A 25,055-nucleotide genomic window follows, 5' to 3' on the forward strand; every position below is an offset into this window, starting at 1 on the left:
CACGCGGGGGAGGGGCCCGTATGTAAATGAGCCGCCGCGCCCCGCCCCGCCCTCGCGCCGCCGCGCTGGCCAATGAGCTGCATCTCTCCTCCGATAGGCCGCGGAGCGGGGGGCGGGGCATCGCGGAGCGGCCACAGACGGGCAGCGGCGAGGGTCAGTGCGGGGCGCTGGGCGCGTGGGGACCCCGACCTCTAGCCGCCCCCCCGCGCTGTAGGGGCCTCGAGGCGCTGGGGGGGGGGTTGGCGTCGGCCCCGGTGCATCGTGGGAGCGGCTGGCGGGGACCCGGTGCATCATGGGAGCTGCTGGCAGGGGTGTCCTAGTGCATCATGGGAGTGGCTGGCGGGGGCCCCAGTGCATCATGGGAGCGGCTGGCAGGGGTGACAGGGCGCTGGGGGGTTGCCGTCGGTCCCGGTGCATCATGGGAGCCGTTGGCAGGATCCCCCAGGTGCGGTAGGGTGAGTGTCTGCCCAGGGGTATCATGGGAGCGGTTGGCTGTGGGGCCAGGGCGGTGGGTTGGCGTCGGCCCCAGTGCATCGTGGGAGCGGTAGGGGGCTGTCCTGGTGCATGCTGGGGAAGGCTGGCGGGGCTGGCCACTGTTGCCGACTGGCAGAGTTGGGGCAGTGCAGCATTGGCTGGCGCACCCGGGATTATGGGATGGCGGTATCTCAGCTGAGATTGGCTGGGGACCAGGTGCAATGCAGGCCGGCGGTGTCCATGCCAAGGGTCAGTTGACCTAGGCCTTGGGGCATGTGGGATTGGCAGGGTCCCCTTGCACCCCGGGAGCTCTGGGACATTCTGGACTCTCTCCAGCCAGGCTGCGTTGTGGGTGCTGGTGAAAGGCTTCCCCAGGGGATTGTGGTACTTTCCGGGGGGGAGCTAAACAGCCCCCGGGAATCACGGCTCTGTCTGTTTCCTCGGGCAGGACCTGCAGCACCGGCAACCAGACCCGAGGCAGTGCCGGGGCCTCGCCCCGGAACAGCCCCCCGAAGAGGTTCCCTGCCTGTGAGCATTTAGCCCTGCTCCTGGTTCCAGTTCTGGGCTGGCCGGCACTAGCCCCCCGCCATGCTCGTCCTGCCCCCCGCCCTCACCGAGGAAGAGGAGGCCCTGCAGAAGAAGTTTGCTAAGCTGAAGAAGAAGGTCAGAGCCCATAACCCCCCTCGGCAGGCGGGATACTGGGCTAGATGGGCCCAGTGGGCTGGCCTGGGCTGTGGTGCGGAGGGGGCCGAATGCAGGGCCTGGATGGGGTGAGGAGCAGGAATGCTGGCCCATGAGGCATGGGGAGAGAATGTCAGGCCCGTGGGGCAGGGGGCCAGGAATGCGGGGCCCATGAGGCATGGGGAGGAGAATGTCAGGCCCGTGGGGCAGGGGCCAGGAATGTGGGGCCCATGAGGCGCAGGGAGGGGAATGTGGGGCCCAGTGGGCAGGGAATATGGGTCCCATGAGACAATGTGGGCCCATGGGGCAGGGGGCCAGGAATGCAGGGCCCATGAAGCATAGGGAGGGGAATGCGGGACCTTAGGGCGAAGGGAGGAGGGGTACTGCCCCCGACTGACTCTTTTCCATTTTGACCCCCAGAAAAAGGCTCTCCTGGCTCTGAAGAAGCAACAGACTTCAACCAGTCAGGCCAGCCAAGGAGGCATTAAACGCTGTGAGCCCGGACGCCTGGCTTCTCCCCAGCTCTAGGAGGGGTGGGGCTGGGGTTTAGAGTGGGGTCACGGGGCGGCCGCTGGAAGCCCGGAGGCCTGGGTTCTCTCCCCAGCACTGGGAGGGAGTGGGGCTCGTGGTTACAGCAGGGAGCCCGGACGCCTGGTTCTCTCCCCAGCACTGGGAGGGGAGTGGGGGCTCATGGTTACAGCAGGGAGCCGGGACACCTGGGTTCTATCCCTGCCCCTCCCCCCAGCCATCTCGGACCAGCCCGTGGTGGACACGGCCACGGCCACGGAGCAGGCCAAGATGCTGGTGAAGACGGGAGCCATCAGCGCTATCAAGGCAGAGAACAAGAACTGCGGGTTCAAGCGCTCGCGGACACTGGAGGGGAAGCTGAAGGTGAATGGGGGAGAAGCAGGGGGCGCCATGGAGCAGAGACCCCCTGGCCACCCCTTCACTCTGCATCTCTCCCTAGGACCCTGAGAAGGGACCAGCCCAACCTTCCAGCCATTCCAGCGCAGCCTGTCGGCCGATGACGAATGCCAGGAGGTACCTGGACGCCTGTTTCTCTGGGAGGGGAGCAGGGGCTGGGGGTTAGAGCAGGGGGGGCTGGGAGCCAGGAATCCTGGGTTCTCTCTCCAGCTCCGGGAGGGGCGTTGTGAACAGTTGGGGCAGGGGGTGAAGGGGAGTCCCAGGTCGACACCTGCCGCGGGGCGGTGGGATGCTGAGCTGTGGCCTGGACGCCTGGGTTCCCAGCATTACTCGGTGGGGTGGGCTGTGCTCAGAGGGATGACGTTCTCTTCTGTTTGCTCCAGTCCCGACGCCCGCAGCGGAAATCCCTCTACGAGAGGTGAGTGGCCGTGAGACCCTCCTAGGATGAGTTGGGCCCCCAAGTGCCCCTCCCATACCTGCCCTGAGTGCCCCTCCCATAACTGCCCCGGGCCCCCAAACACCCCTCCCGTAACTGCCTTGAGACGGGACGGGCCCCGAGTGCCCTTTCCATAACTGCCCTGAGCACCCCTCCCGTGATGGCCCAGGCCCCCAAACGCCTCTCCTGAGACGGGCCAGGCCCCCGAGCGCCCCTTGCGTAACTGCCCTGGGCCCCCCAATGCCCCTCCTGAGACAGGCCAGGCCCCCGAGCGCCCCTCGCGTAACTGCCCCAGGCCCCCGAGCACTCCTGCGTATTGGTGCAGCCGGGGTAGATCCCCAGTGACTGCCATAACCCCAGCGTGCGATCCTGCCCCACCGCAGCTTCGTGAGCTCCAGCGAGCGCCTGCGGGACCCGAGAAGGAGCCAGAGACGAGAGGGACCCTGAGAAGGAGCCGGAGCATGGCGAGGGGCTGCGCACCTTCGAGTGGGACTACGAGCGGGAGCGGAGCCGGGAAAGGGACCGCGAGAGGGACGGGACCGGGAGCGGGACAGCAGCTTCCGCCGTACGGCACCACAGGGGCTAGGAGCCAGGACGCCTGGGTTCTCTCCCTGGCTCTGGGAGGGCAGTTGGGGTCCAGTGGGTTGGAGCGGGGGGCTGGGAGCCCGGACTCTAGGGTTCCCTCCCCAGCTCTGGGAGGGGAGTGAGGTCTGGTGATTGGAGCGTGGGGGCTGGGAGCCGGACTCCTGGGTTCTGCTCTACCCGGCGGCTCTGATCCTGTCTCCCGCAGGGTCAGACTCGTTCCCGGACCGGCGGGCCCGCGCAAGGGAACACGGTTTACGTCTACGCACTGACATGACCCAGATCCTGCTGCGCGGAGCCTTCTCCCCCTTCGGCACCATCATCGACCTCTCCATGGACAACCCCCGCAAGTGAGGCCAGGGGCGGAGCTACAGCTGAGGGGTGGGGCAGAGGGAGGGACCTGTGTTGGAAGGTGGGCGTGGCTATGGCAAGTGGGTGGGGCTGGAAGGAAATAGGGGAGGAGCTAGGACATGGCCAAGGCACAGAGGGGCAGAGTTAAAGGAGGGATGGGCTTCAGAGGAGGAATGGGCGGGGCTGGAAAGAATGGGGAGGAGTTAAAGGAGCAGGGCTGAGGCAGGGGGCGGGGCCAGTGACTCCCCTTTCACATCTCGCCCCCAGTTGCGCCTTCGTCACCTATGAGAAGATGGAGTCGGCGGATCAGGCCATCGCTGAGGTAACGGCCCCCCCGGCCTGGAAACGCTGCTGGCTCTGGGCGGGTCAGGGGCTGGTTCCCGGGGACCCCTCGCCCAGCAGTGGGATGCCGCTAGCTCTGGGGTGGGCAGGTTACCCAGAGACCCCTTGCCTGGGCTGTGGGTTCGGCCAGGGGCAGAGGGGCTGGGGTCTGAGCTGTGCCTCTTTCTCCCCACAGCTCAACGGGGCCGTGGTAGAGGACGTGCAGCTGAAAGTCAGCATCGCGCGCAAACAGCCCATGCTGGACGCGGCCACTGGGAAATCTGTCTGGGATCGCTGGGTAAGGGGCAGGCCACCCGGTCGCCTGGGACCACTCCCTGCGCGGGGTGGGGGAGGGTTGTGGTGGGTTAGAGCGGGGCGGGGCTGGGAGCCCGGATGCCTGGGTTCTCTCCCCAGCTCTGGGAGGGGTGGGGAGGGGAGGCTAGTGGCTTAGAGTGGGGGGGGTGGGGCTGGAACCCGGATGCCTGTGTTCTCTCCCCAGCTCTGGGAGGGAGTGAGTCTAGTGGTTGGGAGTGGGGATGCCTGGGTTCTAACCCAGCTGGGTGTGTGTTTGGGGGGGGATGACTGTCTCCCCAGCCAGCACTAACCCCCCATCCCTCCCCCAGCCGTGAAGAACAGCGCGAAGGGCTCTCACCGGGACAAGCGCTCGCAGGTTGTCTATAACGAGGACCTGTTCTGATCCCGGCATGGGGGGCTCGTTAGCACCTTAATAAACTCACTGAAACTGCACCTACCTGAGTCTGCCTTCCCCAGGGAGAGCCCCCTGCTGCCCCCTGCCCCACAGCACAGCCCCCCAGTCATGGGACGAGTTCTCTCTTTTCATGGGCCTCCCAGCTGCGCCATCCGGCAGGGCTGGGAACCGAATCTTTATTTACAGGGATGGGGGGGGGGCTCCTGTCCCTCCAGGAGGGGCAGCCAGCAGGTGGGCTGGGACGGGTTGGGGTCCCCCGACCCCCCTCAGATGAAGCCCAGCCCCTCCTCGGCCAGCTTCTCCCGCAGCCAGGGCAGCACGGTGAAGAGGTTCAGGTGGAAGTCGCGGGCGTAGGCCGGGGCCTTGCGCTTGGGTGGCTTGCAGACGTCGAACACCCCCCAGCTGATCACACCCACCTGGGGAGGGAAGGGGGCAGTCAGGGGCCGCCATTTGTGTAGGACCCACCAGAACCCCAGGACAGCTCCCCCGACTGAAAGAAGGCAAGGACTCAGAAGGGGGGCCTGTCCCATCTGGGGCGTGTCGGCTCCCACCTGGTCCCAGGGTGGGGACTGGCTGGCTCAGGGGGGCAGGGAATGGGGCATGGGGCCTGTCCCGTCTAGGGGCGCCAGCTCAGGAGGGTGGGGAATAGGGCAGGGGCCTGTCCCCTCTAGCAGGTGCCGGCTCCCCCTGGGCAGGGATGGGAGGGGCAGCACTCACCTGGAGAAGCGTTTGCCCTTGGGGATGATGAGGGGGCCTCCAGAGTCCCCTGGGGAGGAAGAAGATGGTTAGAAGGAGGGGGGCAGATCCGGTGGGGAGCAGGGAGGTCATGGCAGGGAGCTGGGGATCCCTGCTGCTGGCCAGGGGTTGACAGTTGGGGCTGGAGGGATCCTAGCCCCGGGGGAGATGTGAGGATCCAGGGGCTGGCTGGGAAGATTTGGGGGCTCTGGGGGGATCCCTGCCGGTGGGAGACTGTGAGGATCTGGGGCATGGCTGGAGGAAATTCAGGACAGCTTGGGGAAGCCCGGCTGGGGCGGGGGGGTGGGCTGTGAGGATCCAGGGGAGATTCGGGGCCCCGGGGGGAATCCCAACCTGGGACCAGTGAGGATCTAGGGGCTGGCTGGGGAGATTTGGGGACCGCTGGGGGGATCCCCGCCTGGGGCGGCAGGAACCCGGGGGGGAAGCGCTCACCCTTGCAGGTGTTGGGGTCCACGACAGGGTCGATCCCCCCAGTGCAGAGGAATCGGGGCGTCACCACCTGCTTCACATCCGTCACGTTGATGTAGATCGGTGCCTTCTTCGCGTCGGCCTCGCAGGCTGATCTCTGGGGCAGAGGAGGCTCAGCACCTTGGGGCCCCCCACCCCCTGGGGGGCACCCGCTGCCCCCAAACACCCCGGGGGGCGTCCCTGCCCGGCACAGGCCCCCCACTGAGCCTGCCCCGCAGCTCCCCAGGCCTGCGGGGGCCTGCCTGGCTGAGGGGGTGGGATATGGGGTGGGACATGGGTGCCGGCTCCCACCGGCCCCGGACGCCAGGGTCCCTCACCTTGACACCGTTCTTGATGTTCACGTGTTTCCGCTCCAGCTTCTTCCTGTCCTGGTGCACGAAGAGCGCCGGGATCTCGCCCACCGTCAGCAGCAACCGCTCTAGGACCCAGAGAGACTCAGGGCTGCGGGGCGGGAGTGAGGGGCACCGGGGGGCAGGGAGCTGTGGGGCGGGAGTGAGGGGCACCCGCAGAGCTGGGGGGAGCCCAGGGCTGGCAGGGGCTGCGGGGCGGGAGTGAGGGGCACCGGCGGCACTGGGGGGCAGGGGCTGTGGGGCGGGCGGGAGTGAGGGGCACCGGCAGAGCTGGGGGAGCCCAGGGCTGGCAGGGCTGCATGTCAGGAGTGAGGGGCACGGGGCCAGGGGCTGCAGGGTGGGAGGGGCACTGGCAGGGGTTGCTGGGGGGACAGGGGGCTGCGGGCGGGAGTGAGGAGCACCGGAGGGGCTGCGGGGCGGAGTGAGGGACATGGGGGTGCAGGGGGGCTGCGGGGCGGGAGTGAGGGGCACCGGGGATGTGGGGCAGGAGTGAGGGGCGCCGGGGGGCTGCGGGGCGGGAGTGAGGGACGCCGGGGGGCTGCGGGGCGGGAGTGAGGGACATGGGGGTGCAGGGGCTGCAGGGCGGGAGTGAGGGCACCGGGAGCTGTGGGGCGGGAGTGACGGGCACCCTCTCTTACTGTGGTCGTTGCAGGTGGTCTCGGGTGGGCTTTGCGCAGGGCGCGGGTGGTGCCCTCGGTGCAGGGCAGGCAGATGGGCCTGTCGGGGCAGCAGAGGGTCAGCGGGTGGCTGGGGGGCTGGCAGGGGAGGGCCCCGGGACCCCCACTCACCGGGCATTGAAGGAGAACTTGATCTTCTGGGTGAGTTCAGCAGGGCCACGTCGTAGTCGTAGAACTCGGGGATCCCGGCCCCCGGAGCTTGCCGATGTTGTACTCGGGGTGACTCCAGAGCGCGGCCACCTTGTTCACCGAGGTCGACTTCCCTGGGGAGAACCCAGGCGTCCGGCTCCAGCCCCAGCTTGCACCACCCCCCGCTCCCTCCCAGCGCCAGGCGAGAACCCAGGCGTCCTGGGACCCAGCCCCCCGCTCTACCCACAGCCCCCCGGGCCAGGAGAGAACCCCGGGGTCCGGCTCACCCACGTCCACGGTGATCCAGTGGGCCTGGTCGTCGATGTCGAAGCAATGGGCGGCCGTGAGGATGAAGTACTCGGAGACCAGGGCCCCCTTGCAGGACTCCAGCCCCTTCCGGGGCGCTGCGGAGAGGGGGGTCAGGGCGCCGCCGGGGGCCGAGGCCCGGATCCAGTGGGGGGGACCCAGCAGACGGGTAGTGGGCGCGGCTGGACTCGGAGACCCCGGCATGAGAGGGCGGCTCCCCCATCCGGCTGGTGCCCCATTACCCCAACCCCCGGCCCCCCCGTAAGCCCAGCTCCCCCTCCCCCCATGACCTTCCCAGCGCACCCCCTTCGCCTCCAGCTCCTTCCCCCACAGCCCCGTGCCCCACACGCTCTCCCAGCCAGCACCCCTGTGCCCCACCCCCGGTTCCCCTGCATGCCCCACTCTCTCCCAGCCAGCACCCCCGTGCCCCGCCCCCACTCCCCCGCACACCCCACACGCTCTCCCACCCAGCACCCCTGTGCCCCACCCCCAGCTCCCCTGCACGCCCTCCCACCCCAAGGGCCCCATACCCTGAGCCCCCCATTCCCCACACTCCTCCATCCACACCCCACACCCACCCCAAGATCCCACACAGCTCCCAGCTGCCTCCTGTGCCCCCCCCTCCAGCCCCCCCCCACTCACAGCGATTTTGATGCTGACGTGCCAGGGGTTTTTCTGGTGGTCCTCGGCCTTCTCGAACTCCCAGCCCAGCCCGCACATGCTCAGCGTCTCGCTCTCGTCTGGGGGGAGATGGGGTCAGGACGCCTGGGTTCTCTCCCAGCCCGGGAGGGGGGTCTAGTGCTTAGAGCGGGGATGAGGTGCCTGACACCTGGTTCCCAGAGCGGCTGGGGGGCTGGGAGCTGGATGCTGGGGTCCTCGGAGGGGGGTGGGAGCCGGATGCCGGGGTTCCCGGGGGTGGGGACGGGAAGCCGGACGTCAGGGTTCCTGGGGGGTGGGGACGGAAGCCGGGGTTCCTCGGAGGGGGGCGGGGAGCCGGACGCCGGGTCCGGGGGCTGGGACCCGGATGCCGGGGTTCCTCGGAGGGGGGCGGGGAGCCGGACGCCCGGGTCCCGGGGGCTGGGACCCGGATGCCGGGGTTCCTCGGAGGGCGGCGGGGAGCCGGACGCCGGGGTCCCGGGGGCTGGGACCCCGGATGCCGGGGTTTCGGAGGGGGGGCGGGGAGCCGGACGCCGGGTCCCGGGGGCTGGGACCCGGATGCCGGGGTTTCCTCGGAGGGGGGCGGGGAGCCGGACGCCGGGGTCCCGGGGCTGGGACCGGATGCCGGGGTTCCTCGGAGGGGGGGCGGGGAGCCGGACGCCGGGGTCCCGGGGGGCTGGGGCTGGGACCCGGATGCCGGGGCTCCTCGGAGGGGGGCGGGGAGCCGGACGCCGGGGTCCCGGGGGCTGGGACCCGGATGCCGGGGTTCCTCGGAGGGGGGCGGGGAGCCGGACGCCGGGGTCCCGGGGGCTGGGACCCGGATGCCGGGTTCCTCGGAGGGGGCGGGGAGCCGGACGCCGGGGTCCCGGGGCTGGGACCCGGATGCCGGGGTTCCTCGGAGGGGGGCGGGGAGCCGGACGCCGGGGTCCCGGGGGCTGGGACCCGGATGCCGGGGCTCCTCGGAGGGGGGCGGGGAGCCGGACGCCGGGGTCCCGGGGGCTGGGGCTGGGACCCGGATGCCGGGGCTCCTCGGAGGGGGGCGGGGAGCCGGACGCCGGGGTCCCGGGGGCGGGGACCCGGATGCCGGGGGTCCTCGGAGGGGGGCGGGGAGCCGGACGCCGGGGGTCCCGGGGGCTGGGCTGGGACCCGGATGCCGGGGTTCCTCGGAGGGGGGCGGGGAGCCGGACGCCGGGGTCCCGGGGGCTGGGGCGGGGACCCGGATGCCGGGGCTCCTCGGAGGGGGGCGGGGAGACGGACGCCGGGGTCCCGGGGGCTGGGACCCGGATGCCGGGGTTCCTCGGAGGGGGGCGGGGAGCCGGACGCCGGGGTCCGGGGGCTGGGACCCGGATGCCGGGGTTCCTCGGAGGGGGGCGGGAGCCGGACGCCGGGGTCCCGGGGGCTGGGACCCGGATGCCGGGGTTCCTCGGAGGGGGCGGGGAGCCGGACGCCGGGGTCCCGGGGGCTGGGGCTGGGACCCGGATGCCGGGGCTCCTCGGAGGGGGGCGGGGAGCCGGACGCCGGGGTCCCGGGGGCTGGGACCCGGATGCCGGGGTTCCTCGGAGGGGGGCGGGGAGCCGGACGCCGGGGTCCGGGGGCTGGGACCCGGATGCCGGGGTTCCTCGGAGGGGGGGGGGGAGCCGGACGCCGGGGTCCCGGGGGCTGGGACCGGATGCCGGGGTTCCTCGGAGGGGGCGGGGAGCGGACGCCGGGGTCCCGGGGCTGGGACCCGGATGCCGGGGCTCCTCGGAGGGGGGTGGGAGCCGGACGCCGGGGTCCCGGGGGCTGGGGCTGGGACCCGGATGCCGGGGCTCCTCGGGGGGGGCGGGGAGCCGGACGCCGGGGTACCGGGGGCTGGGACCCGGATGCCGGGGTTCCTCGGAGGGGGGCGGGGAGCCGGACGCCGGGGTCCCGGGGGGCTGGGACCCGGATGCCGGGGTTCCTCGGAGGGGGGCGGGGAGCCGGACGCCGGGGTCCCGGGGGCTGGGACCCGGATGCCGGGGTTCCTCGGAGGGGGGCGGGGAGCCGGACGCCGGGGGTCCCGGGGTACCGATCATGTCGTGGAAGGCCGTCTGCAGGTCCTTGATGTCCCGCATGTGGAAGACGTGAGTCTCGCCGCTCTTCTTGGAGGCCAGCTCCGCGATGTTCACCTGGTTTCACCAGGGCCCCGATCCCGAACATGTAGATATCTGGGGGGGGGCGGGTGAGCCAGGCAGGCGGAAGCCCCATGGACCCCCCCGCTGACCCCATGTCTCTCCGCCATGGATCTTCCCACCCCATGGACTTCCCCTCCCGAACCCCCCACAGTCCCGCATTCCGACCCAACCCCTATGGACCTCCTCCCCCATGGACCCCCCACCAGCCACATTCCTCCCCCCCATGGACCCCCACATCGACCCAGCCCTATGGATCTCCCCTTTGCAGCCCCTCATGGACCCTCAATGGTCTGCCCCACTCCCGCAGCCCCACAGGCCCTGGCCCCCTCACCCAGGTAGTCCTCGCGGGGGTTGCGGCTGTCCCGACCAATGCTCAGGAGCTCCGGATCTGCCCCACCACCGGCACTGGGGAGCCCCCCATGTTGGTGTTCCCTGGGGGGAGGAGAGAGTGAGGGGGGAGGGGACTCAGAGGATGGGGGTTGGACACCGGTGGGGGCTGTGGGAGGGGTGGGGGTCTCTGGTCGAGAGACTGAGGGGCTGCCTGGAGCCAGGGAGTTTTGGGGGATAGGGGGGTTGGGGCTTCAGTGGGGCTGGAAAGGGCACAGGGGACTAGAGAGGTGTTCGGAGATACAGGGGCTCTGGGGGGTTCAGGACCCAGAGGGGTTTCGGGGTAAAGAGGGGTTTGGGGGTCTCACCGTTGGTCATGAGGATCAGCAGGTGGCAGGTAGAGTTGTGTATGGGAGTTTTGAGGTACGGGGGTTTGCGGGTTCAGGGGTCTCACCGTCAGTCATAAGGATCAGAACGTGGTGGGTGCAATTGGGGTACAGGGGTTTGGAGGTAAGGAGGGTTCAGGGGCATGGTGGGTTCGGGGTCTCACCATCAGTCATGAGGATCAGAACATGGCGGGTGCAATTGGGGTACAGGGGTTTGGAGGTACAGGAGGGTTCAAGGGTATGGGGGGTTTGGGGTCTCACCGTCGGTCATGAGGATAAGCATGCGGTGGGTGAAGTTGGGGTATGTGGGTTTTGGCGTACAGGGGTTCAGGGGTCTCACAGTCAGTCATGAGGATCAGCACGTGGCAGGTGGAGTTGTGGTATGGGGTTTTGGGTACAGGGGGTTCAGGGGTATGGGGGTTCAGGGGTCTCACCGTTGGTCATGAGGATCAGAACGTAGCGGGTGGAGTTGGGGTATGGGGATTTTGGGGTACGGGGTGTTCAGGGTTTCTGGGGGGTTCAGTGGTCTCACTGTTGGTCATCAGGATCAGCACATGGCGGGTGGAGTTGGGGTACAGGGGTTCAGGGGTACTGGGAGTTGGGGGGTTCGGGGGTCTCACCCTCCATCATGATGATCAGCATGTGGCAGGTGGAGTTGGGGTATGGGGGTTCAGGGGTACCGGGAGTTTGGGGGTACAGGGGGGTTCGGGGGTCTCACCCTCCATCATGAGGATCAGCACGTGGCGGGTGGAGTTGGGGTATGGGGGTTCAGGGGTACCGGGAGTTTGGGGGTACAGGGGGTTCGGGGGTCTCACCCTCCGTCATGAGGATCAGCAGGTGGCGGGTGGAGTTGGGGTATGGGGGTTCAGGGGTACCGGGAGTTTGGGGGTACAGGGGTCTCACCCTCCATCATGAGGATCAGCACGTGGCGGGTGGAGTTGGGGTACGGGGGTTCAGGGGTACCGGGAGTTTGGGGGTACAGGGGGTTCGGGAGTCTCACCGTCCGTCATGAGGATCAGCACGTGGCGGGTGGAGTTGGGGTACGGGGGTTCAGGGTACCGGGAGTTTGGGGGTACAGGGGGTTCGGGGTCTCACCGTCCGTCATGAGGATCAGCAAGTGGTGGGTGGAGTTGGGGTACGGGGGTTCAGGGGTACCGGGAGTTCGGGGGTACAGGGGGTTCGGGGGTCTCACCGTCCGTCATGAGGATCAGCAAGTGGTGGGTGGAGTTGGGGTACGGGGGTTCAGGGGTACCGGGAGTTCGGGGGTACAGGGGGTTCGAGGGTCTCACCGTCCGTCATGAGGATCAGCAAGTGGTGGGTGGAGTTGGGGTACGGGGGTTCAGGGGTACCGGGAGTTTGGGGGTACAGGGGGTTCGGGGGTCTCACCGTCCGTCATGAGGATCAGCATGTGGCAGGTGGAGTTGGGGTATGGGGGTTCAGGGGTACCGGGAGTTGGGGGTACAGGGGGGTTCGGGGGTCTCACCCTCCATCATGAGGATCAGCACGTGGCGGGTGGAGTTGGGGTATGGGGGTTCAGGGTACCGGGAGTTTGGGGGTACAGGGGGTTCGGGGGTCTCACCCTCCGTCATGAGGATCAGCACGTGGCGGGTGGAGTTGGGGTACGGGGGTTCAGGGGTACCGGGAGTTTGGGGGTACAGGGGTCTCACCGTCCGTCATGAGGATCAGCACGTGGCGGGTGGAGTTGGGGTACGGGGGTTCAGGGTACCGGGAGTTCGGGGGTACAGGGGTTCGGGAGTCTCACCCTCCGTCATGAGGATCAGCACGTGGCGGGTGGAGTTGGGGTACGGGGTTCCGGGGTACCGGGAGTTTGGGGGTACAGGGGTCTCACCGTCCGTCATGAGGATCAGCACGTGGCGGGTGGAGTTGGGGTATGGGGGGTTCAGGGGTACCGGGAGTTTGGGGGTACAGGGGGTTCGGGGGGTCTCACCGTCCGTCATGAGGATCAGCACGTGGCGGGTGGAGTTGGGGTACGGGGGTTCAGGGGTACCGGGAGTTCGGGGGTACAGGGGGTTCGGGAGTCTCACCGTCCGTCATGAGGATCAGCACGTGGCGGGTGGAGTTGGGGTACGGGGGTTCAGGGTACCGGGAGTTTCGGGGGTACAGGGGGTTCGGGAGTCTCACCGTCCGTCATGAGGATCAGCACGTGGCGGGTGGAGTGGGGTAGGGGGTTCAGGGGTACGGGAGTTCGGGGGTACAGGGGGTTCGGGGGTCTCACCGTCCGTCATGAGGATCAGCACGTGGCGGGTGGAGTTGGGGTACGGGGGTTCAGGGGTACGGGAGTTCGGGGGTAACAGGGGGTTCGGGAGTCTCACCGTCCGTCATGAGGATCAGCACGTGGCGGGTGGAGTTGGGGTACGGGGGTTCAGGGGTACCGGGAGTTCGGGGGTACAGGGGGTTCGGGGGGTCTCACCGTCCGTCATGAGGATCAGCACGTGGCGGGTGGAGTTGGGGTACGGGGGTTCAGGGGTACGGGAGTTCGGGGGTACAGGGGGTTCGGGAGTCTCACGTCCGTCATGAGGATCAGCACGTGGCGGGTGGAGTTGGGGTACGGGGGTTCAGGGGTACGGGAGTTCGGGGGTACAGGGGGTTCGGGGGGTCTCACCGTCCGTCATGAGGATCAGCACGTGGCGGGTGGAGTTGGGTACGGGGGTTCAGGGGTACCGGGAGTTCGGGGGTACAGGGGGTTCGGGAGTCTCACCGTCCGTCATGAGGATCAGCACGTGGCGGGTGGAGTTGGGGTACGGGGGTTCAGGGGTACCGGGAGTTCGGGGGTACAGGGGGTTCGGGGGTCTCACCGTCCGTCATGAGGATCAGCACGTGGCGGGTGGAGTTGGGGTACGGGGGTTCAGGGGTACCGGGAGTTCGGGGGTACAGGGGGTTCGGGAGTCTCACCGTCCGTCATGAGGATCAGCACGTGGCGGGTGGAGTGGGGTACGGGGGTTCAGGGGTACCGGGAGTTCGGGGGTACAGGGGGTTCGGGGGTCTCACCGTCCGTCATGAGGATCAGCACGTGGCGGGTGGAGTTGGGGTACGGGGGTCAGGGTACCGGGAGGTTCGGGGGTACAGGGGGTTCGGGAGTCTCACCGTCCGTCATGAGGATCAGCACGTGGCGGGTGGAGTTGGGGTACGGGGGTTCAGGGGTACCGGGAGTTCGGGGGTACAGGGGGTTCGGGGGGTCTCACCGTCCGTCAAGAGGATCAGCACGTGGCGGGTGGAGTTGGGGTACGGGGGTTCAGGGGTACCGGGAGTTCGGGGGTACAGGGGGTTCGGGAGTCTCACCGTCCGTCATGAGGATCAGCACGTGGCGGGTGGAGTTGGGTACGGGGGTTCAGGGGTACCGGGAGTTCGGGGGTACAGGGGGTTCGGGGGTCTCACCGTCCGTTCATGAGGATCAGCACGTGGCGGGTGGAGTTGGGGTACGGGGTTCAGGGGTACGGGAGTTCGGGGGTACAGGGGGTTCGGGGGTCTCACCGTCCGTCATGAGGATCAGCACGTGGCGGGTGGAGTTGGGGTACGGGGGTTCAGGGGTACGGGAGTCGGGGGTACAGGGGGTTCGGGGGTCTCACCGTCCGTCATGAGGATCAGCACGTGGCGGGTGGAGTTGGGGGTACGGGGGTTCAGGGGTACGGGAGTTCGGGGGTACAGGGGGTTCGGGAGTCTCACCGTCCGTCATGAGGATCAGCACGTGGCGGGTGGAGTTGGGGTACGGGGGTTCAGGGGTACCGGGAGTTCGGGGGTACAGGGGGTTCGGGGGGTCTCACGTCCGTCATGAGGATCAGCACGTGGCGGGTGGAGTTGGGGTAGGGGGTTCAGGGGTACCGGGAGTTCGGGGGTACAGGGGGTTCGGGAGTCTCACCGTCCGTCATGAGGATCAGCACGTGGCGGGTGGAGTTGGGGTACGGGGGTTCAGGGGTACCGGGAGTTCGGGGGTACAGGGGGTTCGGGGGGTCTCACCGTCCGTCATGAGGATCAGCACGTGGCGGGTGGAGTTGGGGTACGGGGGTTCAGGGGTACCGGGAGTTCGGGGGTACAGGGGGTTCGGGAGTCTCACCGTCCGTCATGAGGATCAGCACGTGGCGGGTGGAGTTGGGGTACGGGGGTTCAGGGGTACCGGGAGTTCGGGGGTACAGGGGGTTCGGGGGTCTCACCGTCCGTCATGAGGATCAGCACGTGGCGGGTGGAGTTGGGGTACGGGGGTTCAGGGGTACCGGGAGTTCGGGGGTACAGGGGTTCGGGAGTCTCACCGTCCGTCATGAGGATCAGCACGTGGCGGGTGGAGTTGGGGTACGGGGGTTCAGGGGTACCGGGAGTTCGGGGGTACAGGGGGTTCGGGGTCTCACCGTCCGTCATGAGGATCAGCACGTGGCGGGTGGAGTTGGGGTACGGGGGTTCAGGGGTACCGGGAGTTCGGGGTACAGGGGGTTCGGGGGTCTCACCGTCCGTCATGAGGATCAGCACGTGGCGGGTGGAGTTGGGGTACGGGGGTTCAGGGGTACCGGGAGTTCGGGGGTACAGGGGGTTCGGGGTCTCACCCTCCATCATGAGGATCAGCACGTGGCGGGTGGAGTTGGGGTACGGGGGTTCCGGGGTACGGGGGTTCGGGGGGTACAGGGGGTTCGGGGGGTCTCACCGTCCGTCATGAGGATCAGCACGTGGCGGGTGGAGTTGGGGTACGGGGGTTCAGGGGTACCGGGAGTTGGGGGGTACAGGGGGGTCGGGGGGTCTCACCGTCCGTCATGAGGATCAGCACGTGGCGGGTGGAGTTGGCGACCGGCGCCACCTTGTGGCCGCGCCGCAGCTCGTCCTGCTCCTGCTGGATCATCATGTTGAGCACGGCCTGGAGCGCGGCCCGCGTGTTGGTGCCGCTGCGCAGCTTGTGGCCTGGGGGGGGGGGGCGGGGGGGTCAGGTCGGCTCGGCCCCCGCAGAAACACCCCCAGAGCTTCCCAGAGCGCCTGCAGCGACCCCCCCAGAGCCCCTGCCCCTGCATCCCCCAAGCCCCCCACCGAGCCGCCTGCAGCCCCCCTCAGCAATCCCCAAGGAGCCTCCCACCCCCACTGCGATCCCCCAGAGCCCTGCCCCCCCGCGTCCTCCCACAGCGACCCCCACGGAGCTCCCGTCCCCTGCAGCTCCCCACAGCAACCCCCAAGGAGCCCCCCAGAGCCCCTGCCCTCCCGTGTCCCCCCAAGCCCTCGCCGAGGTGCTTGCAGCCCCCCACAGCGACCCCACGGAGCCCCTGCCCCCCCAGACTCACTGTCGTATTTCAGCTCCCCTAGCTTGGTGCTGACCCAGTCGGCGTCGCTGCTCTGGGGGTCCAAGGTGCGGACCACGACGTGGGGGTCGGTGGCAAAGGTCAGGACCCCGTAGCGAGGAAAGACCCGTAGCTGGAGATCTGGGGGGTGAGCGTCAGGGCTGGGGGGCCACGGGCACCCACTGGGCACAGGGCAGGTGTCTTGCTGCCCCCCCCAGATGAGTGGCTCAGTTATGGGGCACCTTGGGGTTGGGGGCAGAAGGGTCTGGTTTCGGGAGGTGCACAGAGAGGGGGTGTGGGCTTGTGAGCCCTGGGGGGCTGGGGATTGTGAGGTCTGCGAGGGGTGCCCAGGGAGGGTGGCAGATATGGGGGGGCTGGAAGGCCCCACAGCTGCTGCGTTGGGAGCTTGGGGGCTGCCCAGGCTGCTGGGGGCTTTGGGTGGCTGGTGAAGGTGGGGGGGGCCCTGAGGTGCTGAGCTTTCGGGAGCCAGGGGACATTGGGGTGCCCAATAAGCTGGGTTTTTGGGGGGCCAGGGGGTTGGGGGTTCCCATGGGACCATTGGGTGCTAGGGGATCTTGGGGGGGTCCCCGGGGGTGGGTCCCCACCTTCTCGATGAGCTGGACCAGGACGTCGCGGGCGAGGGAGAAGTTCCCCTCCCCACGCTGTCGGAGGCGTCCAGCACCAGGTAAATGTTCATGGACCGCCGGCCTCGATCCGGATCTTGCGCTTCACGTTCTCCGCTGGGGGGGCAGGGGGTCAGCGCCGGCCAGAACCCCCCTCCGCCCTCCAAACACCTCCGGACGGGCCTCCCGCTGCACCCCCATGCCCCCAGCCGGACCCCCCCTCTGCACTGCCCCAGCCCCCGGCAGGGCCTCCCCCTGCCCTCCCACACCCCCGGCAGGGCCTCCCCCTGCACCCCCATGCCCTGGCTGGACCCCCTCACTGCACTGCCCCAGCCCCTGGCAGGGCCTCCCGCTGCACCCCATGCCCCCAGCCGAACCCCCCCGCCCTCCCACACCCCCCGGCAGGGCCTCCCCCTGCACCCACACGCCCCCCAGCAGAGCTTCCCGCCCTCTCCCTAACACCCACCCCCATCCCTTCCCCTCTCCCAGCAACCAGGCAGGCCTTTCAGCCATGGCCCCCCAGCTGCCCCCCATGCCCATCCTGACCCCCCTGCACTACAAACTCCCTATTCCTGCCCCCCCAGCCTGTGATCCCCCAACTCCAGCAGGCTGCCCTCCCCCCTCAAACTGTGGTCCTCCCTCAGCCCCCAGCCACCCCCCCCACTGAACCCCCCCACGTGACTCACAGGTGGTCCGGTTCGGATCGGCCACCTCCACGGTCTCCGAGAGGGAGGCGATGAACGTGGAGGACACTTCCTGGGGGGTGTCGTAGGTGGATGGGTCTGGGGGGGCAGGAAGAGATGGGGAGCTGAGAAACTGGGGGTCACTCACCCCATGCCACCCTCTCCCCCGATCTCCCCATGACGCCCTCTGCCCCGTTCCCCCCATCTCATCACCTCTACACTGCGGTTCTGTCCCGCTCCAGGCTCCGGACTCCTGGCAGGTCCGTTCTTTGGACCCGAACATGATGAGCCCCCGGCCGCACCGGTACCGGACCCGATCCTCCCCCGGTACTGCTGCCCGTCCTTCATCGCCCCAATGGGGATGCCGGGGTCTGGGCACTGGCCCTCTGCGGGGAGAGGGGGTGTCAGCGTGTCAGCCCCTGCTGGGGTGTGTTAGCCCGAGTCGGGGGGTGTCAGGGAGTGTCAGCCCGGGTTGGGGCGTGCTAGCCTGTGTCAACCTATGTCGGGTTGAGTTAGCCCATGTTGGGGTGTGTCAGGGGATGTCAGGGAGTGTCAGGCTGGGTTGGGGTGTGCTAGCCTGTGTCAATCCATGTTGGGGTGTGTTAGCCCATGTTGGGGCGTGTTGGCCCATGCTGGGATATGTTGGCCCGTGTCAGCCCGTGTCGACACATGTTGGGGTGTGTTGGCCCATGCTGGGGTGTGTTGGCCCATGTTGCGGGTGTCGGCCCTGCTGGGGTGTGTTAGCCTGAGTTGGGGGGTGTCAGGGAGTGTCAGCCTGGGTTGGGGCGTGCTAGCCCGTCTGAACCCATGTCAGGGCACGTTAGCCCATGTTGGGGCATGTCCGGGCATGCGGCTCCCCCCTCACCTCCGTCGTCGCAGATGGCCGTGCCCTGGCTCCACTTCCCGTTGGGCAGGCAGATGCGGTTGTGGGGCCCGCGCAGCGTGTACCCCTCGAAGCACTCGAACGTCAGCGTCTGGCTGATGTTGTAGCGGGGCTGGCGCGGGTGGAAGTGCCCGTTGTCGAACTCCAGCGGGCCGGGCACTGGATCGCTGCGGAGACAGGGGGATGGTCTGTCCCGGGACATGCCCCATAGCCCCCGCCTCCTCATGGCATCCAAACCCTCCCTGGCTCCCAGACACCCCTGGCACTTGGACGCCCCCCAGCTCCCAGACCCTCCCCAGCCCCGGACACCCACTATGGGCCCCCAGCCTCCTCCAGCACCTGAACCCCCCCAGCGCCCCGGTCCTCCCCAGCCCCCAGACACCCCTCACGGCCCCCAGCCTCCCCCAGCACCCGAACCCCCGCCAGCTCCCAGACACCCCCTGGCACCCGGACACCCCGCATGGCCTTCAGCCTCCCCCAGCACCCGAACCCCCCCAGCCCCCGGACACCTCTCATGGCCTCCAGCCTCCCCCGGCAACCGAACCCCCCAGCCCCCAGACACCCCCACGGCCTCCAGCCTCCCCCAGCACCCGAACACCCTCCAGCCCCCGGACCCCCCCACGGCCCCCAGCCCCCCGGGACCGGACCCCCCATCCCCCGGACACCCCTCACGCCCCAGCCTCCCCGGCACCCGAACCCCGCGCCCCGCACCTCTGCACTCGGCCTTGGCGAGGGGGCGGCCGTCGCGGGTGCGCAGGGGGCTCCAGCGGCTGTCGGCGCGGCACTGGCGGGCGGGCGTGGGGTAGGGGAACTGCCCCTCGGGGCACCGGTAAACCAGCACCTGCCCCTCCGCTGCAGCTTGGCCGAGCCCCCCACGATCGGCGCCGCCTGGGGTCGCAGCTCGGGTTGTCGCTGGCGGCCGTGCCTGGGGTGGGGGGGACACCAGAGTGTCAGGGCTAAGCCAGGGACCCCCCGCACCCGGCCATTTGTGTGGGGCCCCCCAAATATCCCCCCGTCACGCCAGGGGGCGCCCAGCCATTTGTGTGGGATCCACAAAAACCCCCCTGTCGGGCAGGGGCAATATGTGTCGGACCTACCCCAATTATCCCCCCTCTCCGACCCAGCCCCGGGGTGGGGGGCGGGACTGGCTGGCAGGGGGGTCCAGCCAGGTCGGGGGCCCTGAGCTGGGAGGGGCAGGCAAGGGCTGGCTGGGTTGGGGGGCTGGGCTGGGGAGGCCCAGGCGTGGGGCTGGCTGTGCTAGGGAGCCTGGTTAGGGGGCTGAGTTGGGGCCCGGGCAGGGGGAGTTGGGAGGCTGGGGGAAGGTGGGTTGGGGGGCGTGGGGACCCACCGAGGTTCAGTGCCAGGAGCCAGGCGAGCAGCGGGGCTACGGGTCCCATCGCTCCCTGCGTCCGTCCGGGGCTGAGCGGAGCCGAGTCTGGCCGAGCCCCACTGCCCTGGGGCGGGGCTGGGGGTGGGGGGGGATGGCTCTGGGGCAGGTGCTAGGAAGGAGCGGGAAGGGGAGGGGAGGGGGAGGGGGAGTGGGGAAGGGGAAGGGACAGGTTGTGGGGGAAGGAGGAGGAGGGGGTTGTGGGGACAGGTGGGGGAGGGATAGGTTGTGGCAGAGCTGTGGTGGAGGGAGGGGGGTGAGGGGGACCTGTGGGGCCGGGTGGGGGGGTCTCTCTCTGCCAGTTCCCACTGCCCCTTGCGAAACCTGCCCCGCCTGGCAGCGTCTCTGGGAAATGACGGTGGGGGGGTCTGAGGGGAATTGGCGGGGGGGCAGGGAGACAGATGGGGGCTGGGAGCAGGGCATGAGCCAGCGTCAGGATGGGGGTCAGGGGTGGGGGCATATGAAGGCGGGGGGATCTCTTCCCCCCAGCCCAACTGGCCTGCTGACTTTTGGGAAATGCCGCCCCCCCCATTCATTCCCCTCCCAAATTATTCCCCTCCCTAAACAAACTTCCGCTTTCTTGCACCGGCCGCCAGCTGCCCCTGGCCCAGGGCCAAACCGCAGACTGGGGCGGGGGCCGGGGGGGCACCCACTGCCTTTCCTAAGAACTGGCAGCTTCGGTCCCGTAAAGGAAGGTGTGAAGAGAACCCAGGAGTCCTGGCTCTCAGCCCCCACTCCAATCCCATCCCAGACACGCAACACATGGGGGGCCGAAGTCCAAGGTCTGTATTTGTATACGTGGGGTCACGGCCCCCAGCGCCCTCCCCACTCCACTCCCTGCCCCCAGCCTGGCTGGGAACCACCCGTTCACCCCTGGCCTGGGCGTGCCTGCCTGGGGAGGGGAGTCAGACCCCTGGAGAAGGAAATGAGATAAGAGGGCAGTGCCAGGGGAAAGCTCGCAGCCCTGGCCAGGGGCACTGCCATGGGGAAGCTCACAACCATGGGCTGCCAGGCAAGAGGCACTGCTGGGGGGAAGCTCACAGCCCTAGGGTGCTGTCACAGAGTGTGGGGGAGTCAGGGCCCTACACCCCCATTTCCTGCGATTCCAGACGAGGAAACAGGTTTGTTAGACGACAGGAACATGGTCTAGAACAGAGCTTGTAGGTGCAGAGAACAGGACCCTCAGTCAGGTGCATCGTGGGGGGAGCCTAGACCCCGGTGCTGGGTCCTTCCCCCCCCCCCACACGTTTCCCCAGCTAGCTCCACACTGAAACTCTCCTCCCTCCTCCGGCCTTTGTCTTTCCCGGGCCAGGAGGCCGCCTGATCGCTCTGTTCTCCAGCCCCTTCAGCTGGCACCTTGCCGGGGAGGGGCCCAGGCCATCAGTGGCCAGGAGACGGGGTGTCGGCCAGTCTCTGTGCAGACACCATCCCACTGGCCCTCTAGGGCTCTGCAACCATCCCACCCCCTTATCCTCCCACCTGAATACCTAGGAAATGCACAGGGGAAACTGAGGCACCCACCCAGTATTCAGAGAAAACATTAAGAACATTCCCACTTCGTCACAGGAGCACAGCTGGGGTCACTGCTGTGGGGAAGTTCACAGCCCTAGGGTACACAGCCGGGGGCACTGCCCTGTGGAAATTCACAGCACTAGGGAGTCAGGCAGGGGGCACTGCCCTGGGAAAGTTCGCAGCGCTGAGGGGGGTGCCTGGCTGGGGGCACTGCCATGGAGAAGCTCGCAGCACTGGGAGGGTGCCAGGCTGAGAGCACTGCTGTGGAGAAGCTTGCAGCGCTGGAGGGATGTGCGGCCGGGGGCACTTCCATGGGGAAGCTCGCAGCGCCGGGGAGGGGTGCCGGGCCAGGGGAACTGCTCTGGAGAAGCTTGCGGTGGGGGGGATGTGTGGCCGGGGGCAATGACGTGGGGAAGATCGCAGCGCTAGGGAGCCAGGCCGGAGGCACTGCCATGGGGAAGCTCGCAGCGCTGGAGGCCGGGGCACAAACCAGACAGAGATCCCGAGTTAGAAAACAGTCTGCTATTGTGGGGGAAGGCGCAGGCCGTGAGGGGCAGCAGGGGGTCCCCACTAGGGGATAAAGGTCTCTCTGTCCTTGCCCCCAGGTGCTGGCGCAGCCAGTCCTGCACCCTGAAGAGGCTGATGTAGAAGTCGCGGGGGACGTGGCCCGGGGGGGTCGCCTCCTCGTCACCTCCTCGTTCTTCTTCGGCCTCAGCGGGCACGGGTTGTAGGTGCCCCAGCTCACCACGCCCACCTGGGGAGACAGACATGGGGATGGGACCTAGGCGTCCAGGACAGCCCCCCCCCCCACCTGCACAGCTCCCAGCCCCGGGGACAGAGAGGATGGGACCCAGGGGTCCGGGCAAGAAAGTTGGGGGGAGGGGCTTACCAACCTGGAAATATCTTCTTCTTCTCCAGGAACAACCCCCCGCCGGATTCACCTGTGGGGGAAACCAGAACTCAGACCCACAGGGGACAGACCCTGTTCCCTGCCCCTGAGCCAGCCAGTCCCCACCCTGGGGCCCAGGGGGAGGTGGCGCCCCCCAGAGGGGACAGGCCCCGTGCCCCATTCCCCGCCCCCCTGAGCCAGCCAGTCCCTGCCCTGGGGCCGGGGGGGAGCCGGCGCCCCCAGGAGGGGACAGGTCCCATGTCACCTTTGCAGGTAGATGCCTCCTCTGAGCCGCGCTGGCCTCCTGCCCGGAGCAGAGGAACCGGTCGGTCACCACCCGGGACACGTGTGACACGTTGGCATAGATCATGTTGCGTTGGATGGCGCCAGCAATGCACGAAGGGCGCTGGGGGTGAGAACCAGGGCTTAGCCGGGCGCCAGGACTCCTGGGTTTTCTCCCAGCTCTGGGGAGGGGGGGGGCAGGACTCCTGGGTTCTCTCCCAGCTTGTAACCGTGATTCGAGGGGCTCCGAAGCCATAAGGTGTTTTGCAGACAATTTAGGAACTAGCTGGCCGGAGCTGGGGGTCTGAGTGCTGGGGAAAGAGGAGATTCCCCCGCCCCCCACGAATGGCCCAGTGCATGGTGAAATTGGCGGGGAGCTGCCGCGGCCCGACACCCCTGCCCAGCTTCTGGGGCTTAACAACGGAATCAAATCAGTTCTAAGCCACATCCTGTAGCTGCCGTACCCGCCTCCTGTCAGCCCGTTCTGTTCGCCCCCCTAAACCCCTCTTTGCTGCCTCGCCGGGCGCGATTCAAGGGTTTCTCTGGCGCGGCGCGGGGAGCGGAGTTGTCCGAGGACGTCGGGGTTTTGCCGCCCACTCGCATGCGAGGGACGCGCAGCTGTTGACCTCCAGCCTCACTCTTTGGCCCGCCTGGGAGCCGCGCTCTCTTTCGTTCGGATTTGATGGCATTTTGCAGACGCCTAAAAATCTTGTGTGACAATGAGTGGCCGGGGGCCCCGTGTCCGCGTGTCGGTTCTGCGTGCAGCTGATGCGGCTCCGGTGAGCCCCGGCCCCGTGTCCACGGTTCTGCGTACGGCTGACGCGGTGCGACTGGCGCAGCTCCGGTGAGCCCCGGCCCCACTGACACTCCGGCAGGGGCTGGCAGTGGATCACTGCAGCAGCCGGGCCAGGGCCGAGCTTGCCCCGCACAGACCAAACCGGGCTACCGAGGGACAGACGCTGATCGCACGGAGTAGCCCAACCCCCTGGCCCGGGCTCAGCCCAGCACAACGCCCAGAGCCTGCGGCCTGGCCCGTCTCCCCAGGAAGAGGTCACAGCGCCAAGAATAACACAAGTGTATGTCTGTGTGTGTGTGCGCACGCATGCGCTGGGGACTGTGTGTGCGTGCCTTGGGGGGATGTGTGCAAATGTATGGGTGTGTGTGTGCATGTGTCAGGGTGTGTGCTAGGGAGACCGGGTGTGGGTGTGTGTTTTGGGGGGGTGTACGCATCGGTGTGTGCATGTGTGCATCTGGTTGTGTGTGTGTGCGCGAGGGAGACTGGTGTGTGCATGCATGTGCCAGGGTGTGTGGAAGGGAGACCAGGGTGTGTGTGTGCGCACGCGCGCACGCTGGGGTGTGTGCATGAGTTAGGGTGTGTGCAAGGGAGATTTTGTATGCGTGCATGTGTGTGTCAGAAAGTGTGTAAGGGAGACCATGTGTGCGAGGAAGACCGGGGTGTGTGTGTTGGGTGTGTGCAAGGGAGACCAGGTGTGTGTGCACATCAGGGCATGTGCGAGGGAGACCATGTGTGTCAGTGTGTGTGAAAGACTGTGTGTGTGCAGGCGTGCATCAGGGTGTGTGCGATGGAGACTGGGGTGTCGGTGTGTGAGGGAGACTGTGTGTGGTGTGTCAGGATGTTTGCACACGCATGTGTCGGGGTTATGGGTGGGTGTGTGGGTGTCAGGATGTGTGTTAGTTGGGGTGTGTGCTGTCTCTAAGCCGAGTGCTCCCCACCCTGCTCAGTCCAGCTCCTGGGCAACTCCTGCTCCGGGCACAATCGGGCTCCCCCTGCACTCCAACTCAGCAGAGATGGGGGGCGGGGAGGACCCCTTCAGACCCCCAGCTTCTCCCGCTGCAAACGCCCTCCAAATAGGGCAGGAATCCTGGGGGGGCAGAGGGACCCACCTACCGACTTGTTGGTCTTGATTTGCACGTTTAACCTCTCGCTGGCCAGGGAGACGAAGTGGGCGGGGACCTGCTCCAGGCCCAGCAGCTCCAGCTCTGCAGGGCAGACAGCCAGGTCAGGGCAGGACGCCTGGGTTCCCCGGAAGGGCAGCGGGGGCCCCCCCACACCCTCAGCCTTGCCCCCTGAGCCGGCCGCCTCTGCCCACAGCCCGGAGCAGCGCCCCCCATGCCCTCCTGCCCCTGACCGCAGACCTGGTGCCGCGAGACACTCCCTGGGGCGCCAGCCTCGAGGGATGCACGGGGCGATCATGTGCCCCCAGCAAGGGGGGGTGTGGCCCCTGGGACGTCACACGCACCGTGATCCTTGCACGTCGTCCCCTGGGGCATCTTCAGAGCTCGGTTTGCTCGCTTCGTGCAGGGCAGGCAAATGGGTCTGGGGAGGAGAGAGACGGGCGCTGAACTGGGGCTAGATCAGGACCAGCGCCCTAGAGGGGACAGGCTCCGTGCCCCATTCTCTGCCCCCCGGAGCCAGCCAGTCCCCGCCCTGGGGGGCAGATGGGAGCGGGCGCCCCCTAGAGGGCACAGGTCCCGGCCCCACTCCCCGTGCTCTCTCCCCAGGAGGGGGCGCTCTCACCTGACCGCCCCGAGAACTGCACGGCCTGCTGCAGTCTGATCAGGGACACGTCGTAGTCGTAGTATTCTGGGATGCCCTGGCCAGCCTTGGCCGTGACGTTGTAGCTCGGGTGGTCGATCCTGCTCTGGATGGGGATCTCCACCGTCCCTGCTCCGAGACACAGCCTCAGCCCTGGCCCAGCCCCACGGCCGCCCCTCACAGCCCGGGGACGGGCCCCCAACCTGGACACTCCTCCTCGGGACATGGGGCCGGCAGCAGACGAGGGGCTGGGTTCAAGTTTGTACCCAGGGACTCGCCTTG

At 68.3% G+C, this 25,055-nt stretch overlaps 3 protein-coding genes across 3 annotated transcripts; 1 reads left to right on the forward strand and 2 right to left on the reverse strand.

Moving 5' to 3' along the window:
• The first annotated feature begins 19 nt into the window (after window positions 1-19).
• NELFE (negative elongation factor complex member E) lies at window positions 20-4,516 on the forward strand. Its single transcript, XM_043497264.1, is given in 15 exon segments — window positions 20-153; window positions 923-1,137; window positions 1,576-1,648; window positions 1,901-2,046; window positions 2,123-2,138; window positions 2,141-2,196; window positions 2,463-2,497; window positions 2,899-2,940; window positions 2,942-3,048; window positions 3,051-3,080; window positions 3,306-3,447; window positions 3,716-3,770; window positions 3,966-4,067; window position 4,123; window positions 4,393-4,516. Coding segments are annotated over 14 exon segments (954 nt in total). The 5' UTR covers window positions 20-153; window positions 923-1,062; the 3' UTR covers window positions 4,467-4,516.
• Window positions 4,517-4,599: 83 nt separating this feature from the next.
• On the reverse strand, window positions 4,600-19,600 carry CFB (complement factor B). The gene is given in 29 exon segments (XM_038370999.2): window positions 4,600-4,894; window positions 5,192-5,244; window positions 5,667-5,799; window positions 6,020-6,120; window positions 6,691-6,711; window positions 6,714-6,769; window positions 6,841-6,880; window positions 6,883-6,918; window positions 6,921-6,992; window positions 7,146-7,262; window positions 7,803-7,904; window positions 9,869-9,974; window positions 9,976-10,007; window positions 10,306-10,359; window positions 10,362-10,406; window positions 15,437-15,589; window positions 15,961-16,083; window positions 16,086-16,098; window positions 16,563-16,618; window positions 16,621-16,656; window positions 16,659-16,697; window positions 17,267-17,362; window positions 17,477-17,587; window positions 17,590-17,649; window positions 18,129-18,305; window positions 18,849-18,995; window positions 18,998-19,036; window positions 19,039-19,071; window positions 19,495-19,600. Coding segments are annotated over 29 exon segments (2,250 nt in total). The 5' UTR covers window positions 19,544-19,600; the 3' UTR covers window positions 4,600-4,744.
• A 1,584-nt stretch (window positions 19,601-21,184) lies between these two features.
• Window positions 21,185-25,020, reverse strand: LOC119842676. The gene is made up of 6 exons (XM_043497492.1): window positions 24,756-25,020; window positions 24,478-24,554; window positions 24,126-24,217; window positions 22,200-22,340; window positions 21,939-21,986; window positions 21,185-21,799 (listed from the first exon to the last, which is right to left on the reverse strand). Exons 2-6 carry the CDS (start codon window positions 24,506-24,508, stop codon window positions 21,185-21,187), a joined length of 927 nt encoding a protein of 308 aa, XP_043353427.1. The 5' UTR covers window positions 24,509-24,554; window positions 24,756-25,020.
• Window positions 25,021-25,055: the final 35 nt, after the last annotated feature.

The sequence above is a fragment of the Dermochelys coriacea genome, chromosome 14, assembly GCF_009764565.3.
Source record: "Dermochelys coriacea isolate rDerCor1 chromosome 14, rDerCor1.pri.v4, whole genome shotgun sequence".
NCBI classification, from domain to species: Eukaryota; Metazoa; Chordata; order Testudines; family Dermochelyidae; genus Dermochelys; species Dermochelys coriacea.

Excerpts from the sequence above, each read along its gene's own strand:
- LOC119842676 (XM_043497492.1), bottom strand. The coding sequence starts at position 24,508 with ATGCCCCAGGGGACGACGTGCAAGGATCACG. Across the intron at positions 24,218-24,477 it reads GACGACGTGCAAGGATCACG|AGCTGGAGCTGCTGGGCCTG; the intron begins GTGCGTGTGACG and ends TCTGCCCTGCAG. Across the intron at positions 22,341-24,125 it reads AAATCAAGACCAACAAGTCG|CGCCCTTCGTGCATTGCTGG; the intron begins GTAGGTGGGTCC and ends TCTCACCCCCAG.